Source organism: Sinohyriopsis cumingii, chromosome 11 (assembly GCF_028554795.1).
Source record: "Sinohyriopsis cumingii isolate HCF-2022 chromosome 11, ASM2855479v2, whole genome shotgun sequence".
Taxonomy (NCBI): domain Eukaryota; kingdom Metazoa; phylum Mollusca; class Bivalvia; order Unionida; family Unionidae; genus Sinohyriopsis; species Sinohyriopsis cumingii.
The window spans coordinates 99,551,745-99,561,005 of NC_142971.1; the positions used below are offsets into that span (position 1 = coordinate 99,551,745).

The 9,261-nt window shown below is 35.1% G+C and overlaps 1 protein-coding gene across 1 annotated transcript in view; it reads right to left on the minus strand.

Annotated features, from left to right (window-relative positions):
* The window catches only part of LOC149789100 (proton myo-inositol cotransporter-like), a 173,809-nt gene extending 164,852 nt beyond the window's left edge, over positions 1-8,957 (minus strand). The window contains exon 1 of the mRNA XM_089975300.1: positions 8,391-8,957. Within this exon, the coding sequence (XP_089831426.1) occupies positions 8,391-8,853 (463 nt within the window). The 5' untranslated portion in view covers positions 8,854-8,957. The remainder of the gene's footprint in view (positions 1-8,390) is intronic.
* Between the last annotated feature and the right edge of the window lie 304 nt (positions 8,958-9,261).

Below are 9,261 nucleotides of genomic sequence, written 5' to 3' on the forward strand. Positions count from 1 at the left end.
CCTATCTGATATATATTAACTTTCGACTAGAATAACTTCACAAAAATTAAATCATGCTTTGATTTTGCTCGAATTTGAAAATTACGTCACTTTCTGAGACTAGTAGGTAAAATGTCATAATCTTTTACGAACATTTTTTCTTCTTCTACAAATCAGGAATGTGAACTAAGTTCGCTGCTTAATATGTGTTTTGGGAGGGGTTGTACTTAGTATGTGGGGTTCGGAGGGGGCATGTACTGATTTTTCATGGTAAATATATGACTGAAAAATGTAATTGTTTTGCGCACCCTAAATTACTTTTCAAACGAGATGCTTACAGAAGAAATAATATTCTGTACAAGATTTAATCTAGACATCACTGCCGCTGTAGATAAGAGGATCTCGCGAGATTGGGTGAACAAGAGTATTATACTGTACAACCTTTTAGAAATTGATTCATTGACGGGCTTTTGAATCTGTCAAAAATCCGATTAAAATGAGCTACTGGATTGTTATCTTTTATTTCAAAATTCATCCTTTCTTAGCATATTTCAAAGATTTGTTTTTAAAACATGTCCAACCGGTACATTTATTTCATCCTCTGGTTGCTCTATGCACGGCATGCTGGATCAAGGAAAGCAAGATGGAGACGAGTTAGTTTGGTTTGGTGCATTAAGCACAGCAACGCAAGTAGGTTATTTAATGCAACTGGAGTACCTTGCGCAAGGACACACAACGGTAGCTGACCGAGGCTGGTCCGATGATTATATTCGAACACACCCTTTCGTCGTGAATCCTGCACGTTAACAACTGAGCCACCGCGCCTCCGGAGAAGAGTTGGTGATAGTGTAGCCATCATCACCTTTACAATGAATGTTGTGCATTTCATTTTGAAAACGTGACCTCTGTCTACTGGATGTTTTTAATACATTTTGACTCACACCTACAAAAAATTAAACGCCTTTTTTTCGCAAAATCTAAATTTCATAGGGGGATGGGGAAAAGATTAAACAGCCTTTAAGTCTTTCCTGTAATATCTTTGAATCCGTACTGTGATCTGCATTGTTACCAAGAATAGTAGATTATAATTTAATGTCTTTGTGTGCAGCTGAATATATTATATTCATTTCTACATTCATACAGCTAATGCATTCTCTGACATTTAGAGGAAAGTATGGTCGAACTGAAGAGATTTTCTAATCAGCTCATAAATGTCAAGGAAGGAATATTCAATCGTAAGCTAACCACATGGTATAAGTGGACATGAATAAAGATGGAAATCCCAAGTGTGGTTTTGCAAAACAGTCAGATGAAGGATCCAAATTGACGTAAGGATCGATACAATAATTGATGGCAAGGAAAATAAAGATTCTGTTTGTGCTGATTGGAGCACCGCGGTTTTCCTTTCGCGTGATAGTTGAAGGTAAAGTAAAAGTGGCATCGATATTTGGATGAAATACCGTGTATGGGTAGAAAATCCTTCAACAAAGAATTTTCTTTCCTTTTTAATTTAGAATGAATACTAATATGTCTCAATCACAGATATGAAAATATACATATACTGGTTATATATTTGTAGATGGTAGGCCTATTTTAATTTTCTGGCACTTGCAGTTCCAAGTTAAAAGAAAGAGATAATTAATTTGTATAAACTCTATATGTTTATTTACATCGGTGACTTCGATTCCAAAGTTCCAAAGGTTGTATGTTCTATCTGTAACCGTTCATACAGTGTAATAAACATAGGGCATGTTCTATTTGCCTTTACGTCTCCGTTTATAGCTTTATTATATTTTAGTTATTATTTGCTGATTTTGGGGACTCAGTGTAGAGAAGATAATAATCAACACGAGTAATTAGCCAATTTCCAGGAGCAGAAGTAAAAAGTACAGTATTAGCGAAAATTTATGATAGCATTGATTAGTTTCGTAAAATGGAAAGTCGCTAATTTCTAACATTGGGGCAAAGCCAGACTAACGCAGATGTTGCTTGATTCGCTTTGTAGAGAGACCCCTTGCGTGCAAAAATATTTATAATTGTAGGTATTGCACGTCCTTTGTCCTTACACATCGATCATTCGTCTTGAATAAACTGATAATCCATAACATAATCACACTAAAGGGTACACAATACGTATGCATACTCAAGTAACTCATAACATTACGTCTTGCCTTTAATATTTTATGTGCTGCATAATTACAAGCGACTTAGTCTGTCATGAGTTACGAAATATCTTCGCCATCATTCTCCAATTCTACTATCACACATATCATACATCCCGAAATCCACGTTAGTCTTTATATATATCTTTGCGATCCAAATTGTTTTTCATGTCTAAAAAGTTAACCACATTGTTCTTTATGTCTAGCCATGTGATCTTCGAAGTTCTTTATGTCTAGTATGTGATCTACATTTTTCTGTATTTCAAGCCCTGGGATCCATATTGTTCTTTATATCTAGCCCTGTGATCCACGTTGTTCTCTATTGCTAGCCACCTTGCGGTAATCGTACGTCTGTTTCTTTATATAGACAAAAATATGGATGGACTTCGAATCATAAGCAGAGCTACATGTCATGTAATTCATCATTTATATGTCTCTAGTACCTACTAAACATATGACATCATGCACTAGAAATGATATTAAATCGATACTGATAATTTTACATACGGGGTCCAACAGGTTTGACGCCCGGTTCCGTTAGGTGGAAACATTGGAATACTCAGGTCTTATCCTTCATCTTGCCTTACAAGTGTCTAATTTCGTCATCATATAATTTCTCAAAATGAAAAATCTTGGCAATATATTTTAACATTCTATTGGTTATAAATATTTATTTTTAAAACAAAAATAGAAATATTTTCATCGCTATCAAAGACAATGGTCTGAAAGGATAAAAACTGAGTCAATCACCTTCTCGAATGAGTCGGATAGCGGTGTTTAATTAATTTAATGCCAGAGATGACGTCATTGTGAAATTATCGATTGTAGCAGTTTTCTAGCAGCAGACATCTATAATTTTCTCTTCAGTCACATGTTACGCAAGAAATAACTTTAGTCAAAATGTGACTTAACAGTAATTATCATCAATTATTATTAATAATATTTTTTCAAAGAAAAAATATGATAACAAAGTATATGGCACAAATATTTCTATTACTGACAGATTTTCATCAGCCTGATACATTTATCATGGGTCAGTCTTACCAGTGAAGGTCAGACTGTATAAATGAAAAATTAAACATCCTGAATTCACTTCTTTATTTCTTTTTATAATTAATGCAATGTATTCGATGGAGTCAACGTATTTATGAAGAAACTTACTATTGATTTAAAAATTAGTTCAAAACCAGCACAATGTCTGCAAGAATTTAAAGTTTTACGTAAGTTGGATCAATCGAACACTGTTTATGCATTTAGGACTGTTACTAGAACGTCTTAGAACGATTCAAGCCTTGATATCACCTTGTTTATGTCATATTTGGTATAACGTTAATCTGTTAGAAAGCATTTGTATTTAATGACATTAGCAATAAGTTGAATTTAGTCCATTGAAGCAATAAAGTAAAACCTGTCACAGATTTTACATGTTGTGTTGGTGTAACCTTTTGGTAATATCATATTTTTAAGTATTAAAACTAAATGGAATGGTATATTATTCATATCATGTGAAACTTGAAACTTTGAAAGAACATATACCAGTTTTTTCACAGTGTATGAATTATTTTAATTGCAGTTTAAAACTCTGTGCCAAGAGAGGCAAACGAGTAACATGAAATACATATGAGATGGAAACAGGTCTTAAGAACTGAAACAATTAATCCATCACTGTAGTGTGACTTAATTGTTTGCAGTCGTCAAGTACAAAACGCTACTGGGATCATTCGAAGAAGTAACTGGCTCCTCTTGTCCATTTAGGCGTGTCACTCTGATTGTGACCAAAATTCTTATAGACTGCCATTTTGACTAATCATGGCCAAAACCCTTACAACCATTTTGACTGTTGATGGCCAAAATACGTATAGTCTACCACTGTGACTGATGATGACCAAAATCCTTATAGACAACCATTTTGACTGATGATGACCCAAATCCTTATAGACAACCATTTTGACTAAATGATGACCCAAATCCTTATAGACAACCATTTTGACTGATGATGACCAAAATCCTTACAGACAACCATTTTGACTGATGATGACCAAAATCCTTATAGACTACCATTGTGACTGATGATGACCCAAATCCTTATCGACTACTATTGTGACTGATAGTGATAATGATCCAAATCCTTGCAGACAACCATTGTGACTGATGATGACCAAAATCCTTGCACACAACGATTGTGACTGATGATGACCCAAATCCTTATCGACTACCATTGTGACTGATGATGACCAAACTCCTTATAGACAACCAGTGTGACCGATGATGACCAAAATCCTAATAGACTACCATTATGACTGATGACCAAAATCCTTATAGACTACCATTATGACTGATGATGACCAAAATCCTAATAGACTACCATTATGACTGATGATGACCAAAATCCTTATAAACTACCATTATGACTGATGATGACCAAAATCCTTATATACTACCATTATGACTGATGATGACCCAAATCCTTATTGACTACCATTATGACTGATGATGACCAAAATCCTTATACACAACCATTGTGAATGATGATGACCAAAATCCTAATAGACTACCATTATGACTGATGATGACCAAAATCCTTATATACTACCATTATGACTGATGATGACCAAAATCCTTACAGACAACCATTGTGACTGATGATGACCAAAATCCTAATAGACTACCATTATGACTGATGATGACCAAAATCCTTATAGACTACCATTATGACTGATGATGACCCAAATCCTTATCGACTACCATTGTGACTGATGATGACCAAAATCCTTGTAGTCTACTAATTTGACTCCGTTGGTGACCAGATCCATCTAGACGAGCATATTTACTCTGAAGATGACCCACATCCTTCTAGATTGCCATTTTCGCTTTGATAGCAAACAAAATCATTTTAGACTACCATTTTGACTTTGGAACTAAGTATGTGTTGCATGTAACATGTTAATGTTTACTTCCAGAGTTGTCCTATACTGATTCTGAGAAATTCCACTACAGCAGAACATGAGAATTTTCTAGCAAATGAAGAACACATTCCGAGATAACCGACTGTTTTTAGCCATCCTAAACTTAGTTATAGTCTTAGCTAACCCATACATAACAATGCTGGCTTTATATACTAATTATTTTCATCGCTTTTTTGGGGGGGTCAGCCAGCATTAGTATTTATCATTTCCTCTTATTTCTTCCAATCCTAACTGATGAGTATGCACAATACTTTCATTGTAAATTTAATTTCTTTAAATAATTCAGCACTCCTTACTTCAATGAACACAGAACACAGTTTAACAAAAATAAATAATATCCTGTACTGGAAAGACACTTATTTATAAATTGTGAAATTGTTTAAAACTTGGTTGCCACTTCAAAAGAAGTACGTGTTAGTGGAGAAAACAGAAACAAAAATGTTTGATGCTTACAGTGGAACAGTCAGGTTAGGACATCTACGCTGCAGTTTATGCTTACCGTGGAATAGTCAGGTTACGACATATACGCTGCATTTGATGTTTACAGTGGAGCAATCAGGTTAAAGTATCTACCCTGGATGTTATGCTTACAGTGAAACAGTCAAGTTAAGGCATTTGCGCTGTACTTTATGCTCACAGTGGAACAGTCAGGTTAAAGCATACACGCTGCATTTTATGCCTACATTGGAATAGTCAGGTTAAAATATCTACGCTGTAGTTTATGCTTACAGTGGAACAGTCAGGGTAAGGCATATATGCTGCATTTTATGCCTACAGTGGAACAGTCAGGTTAAAATATCTACGCTGTAGTTCATGCTTACAGTGGAACAGTCAGGTTAAGACATCTACGCTGCATTTTATGCTTACAGTGTCACAGTCAGGTTAAGATATGTACGCTACATTTTATGCTTACATTTGTCGGTTCAGTACGTAGCACGCAAGCAGGTATATACATCGACAAGAATACTTTTCTGCAGAGCGACCTAGAGGAATTATAAATTACGTCACACTGTCCTGAACAAGACATTATTCAAACAGCGGTTGGGTATGGTATTTACTACTTAAATTTAATAGAATTTATCTCATGGACAAAAATGGTACAGCATCAGTACAGGTATCATGAAGGTAGAGTTTATTTTTCAAGAAAAAAATTATCTGTTGGCTAATCACAAGAGCTATTTAAAAAGGGCACAAGGTGGTTGTGTGCAGATCATATCTGCTTTGTTGGAATTTCACAATCACTTAGTACTGCTAGGATTGATACGAATTAAATCTTTAATTTGAAGATCTATATTTTAATGGTTCTGTTTATATTTTAAACACATCTAAATGTATGCAATCATCATCAAGGCGGCACTCAACGTATATTCTTACAAACAAAATCGCTTAGGACATACCGCGTTTCTAATACCTACTTTCTAGCGGTATAAATTAGGTCCAATAATACAGCTATGATAGTTATCAAAGTAGAAATTCTTTAACATGTTTTGAAAAATATTTTCCTTGTGCATATTAGGAACAAACTTCAAGTATGTAGTAAGATAAAGGAATAAAAAAGATATATAAACACTTTTAAATAAAGCTGAAAGTGTGGAACCCCTGAATGATCTTGGTATAGTTAACAGAAGAGTTGATCCGAAAATACAGAAGCAAAAGATAACCACCCCAACAACAAAATAACATCCTCACCCACAACAGCAAGGATATATACAATGTGCTTGTAAAATATCAAAGATAGCAAGAGATTGGTGCCAGTATATCAAGAACAGAGGAAACCTAAACCCTTTTATTTGGCATCTAACTTAAGATGGATCGTTCAATTCGTGAATAAACTCATTTTGAAGAATCGAGCTACCATGTCACTGTATGTTTTGAAAGCCTGCCGTCAGAATGAAAGAGTAATTCCAGCACATTATTGATGCAATTTCGATTACTCTGCCAATTAGTTTCATAAATTAAACGAACTATGGCTGACGATAACTACATAAACAAACCAAATTGATTTTTCCATCGGCTCATAGTTTGATTCCGTAAATGTTAACGTTGTGCATTTGCACTTTATGTTAACAGCAGTAGAATGATAATGTGAGGCCACATTACATGTATTCCAGGTTTGCAACATGCCATTACATCTAAATCTTGTAAGGCTTCTGAAGTTATGCAGGACTGTCTGTAAATTTTGTACAGAGGAGAATTCCAGGACGCAGTGTCATTTCCTTTCCCATATACAACCCTAAAGCTATGTATGATATTTAATTTCGTTTTCTTAATATCAAATTAGTGGGCTAAATGAGCAATTTGCCATTTGTATTATTCGACGATAATTTGCAGTTATTATAGTATAAATTTATTGGCAGGTGCCATTGTGTGCATGTAAGTATATACGGGAGTACATGTATGTATGTATGTATGTATGTATGTATGCATGTAAGTATATACGGGAGTACATGTATGTATGTATGCATGTATGAATGTATGAACGTATGTATGTATGCTTATATTGCTGGATATTCAATATAAATCACTCAGGTTAGATAAGGGTTAATTAAAAGCTGCAAACTGTCAAGATGATTTGAAGAAAAATGAGACTTAAGTTGACCGGATATATTGTTAAATTACTCGCATATATAAATAAGAATACAATACATTTTTACCTAGGATGCAGACAAAAATGAAAGAGACGTATATCAAACTTTGCGTCGCAAAACAAATCATGTGAATGAATGGAACGAGGAAATATTGTTTATACAATAAACAGTGACAAATTAAAATAAAAATAAAAGTTTTTTTCTAATCAAACTATCAAACTAGCACTCGCAGGGATCATACCCAAAAATATTAGACTATATATAAGAATATATATATATATATATATATATATATATATATATATATATATATATATATATATATATATATATATATGACTGATTAAATAATGGTACTCAGATATTATGTTACACATAATGAGTTTTTCTTTATTGGCAGGTGCCCCTCTATGCATGTATGCATGTGTAGGCACGTATAGTTAGTTACAAATACGTATGTATGCAGGTAGGTAGGTACATAGGCAAGTATGTATACCCAATGACAGGTATGATGCAGGGTTATGAAAGAATAATATTCCTTGTCACGACCTGTTATTCTACGAGCGTTGTACCTTCTTGCAGTTATGAAATTTTCTATCACGCTGGAACATCCAAGTAACGGACATTTGAGGTCTGAGGTCACCGGGTCACCTGAGTTGAGGTTATTCAAAGTGTTTAATTGACTGGTTACTTACCTATTCCAGCGCCGATGACGATTCTGCCGGTCAGTAGCATGTACTTGTCAATAGCGATGCCCATACAAACGGCTCCAACACTGAAAATTATACTAGCCGTCATAATGACGGTTCTCCTCCCGAGACGGTCATTAAGACACCCACCCACCAGGGCGAACACCGCCGCCGCTGCCAATGTGACACTGACCACTAACTCCTGCCATAAAGTTGACAGGGAAAAATGGCGTCTCAAGAGTATCATAGCCCCAGAAATGACACCTGTGTCGTATCCAAACAAAAATCCTCCAAGGGCAGAAAAAAAGGTCAAAACGTACACAAAACATGGTGTCTTTGTTTTTGAGGTGATACTGTCCAGTTTTAATTCCAGTTTTTCGTCGTCAGGGGCGTCGTATAGTTTTCTTGGTCTGACGTTACCATTCGCATTTTTCACAGCAGTATTTTTGCCCATTTTGCCCACGTCCATCAGTTAAAACATGTGCTAAAATTCCTCATAAACAATCTGCATTCAGTTCTTTATGAGCCGCCCTTCCATTAGTCGATACACGACATGTTAACTCTCTCCACTTAAATCGCACGACACAATGGCAGTTTGGTTACTGCGACAGGTTTAAACAAGGGGAGATAATTGACATTCTAATGGCAATCCAAAATCGATTCTATTCCGCCAAGTGGACTTGATGCCAGCGATAATCACAGCAAGGGGAATCGATATTGGATCGTGGTGACGTCAAAAACACATGACGACTATTCTGGATAGGATAAATTAAAACAGATTTCTTATTCAATTCTTTTTCGGTGTTCAGTATAATTAAAATGGTCCAGGAAGATAAAAACAAATATAATTCAATTCACATATCCTGCAGAAGATGAA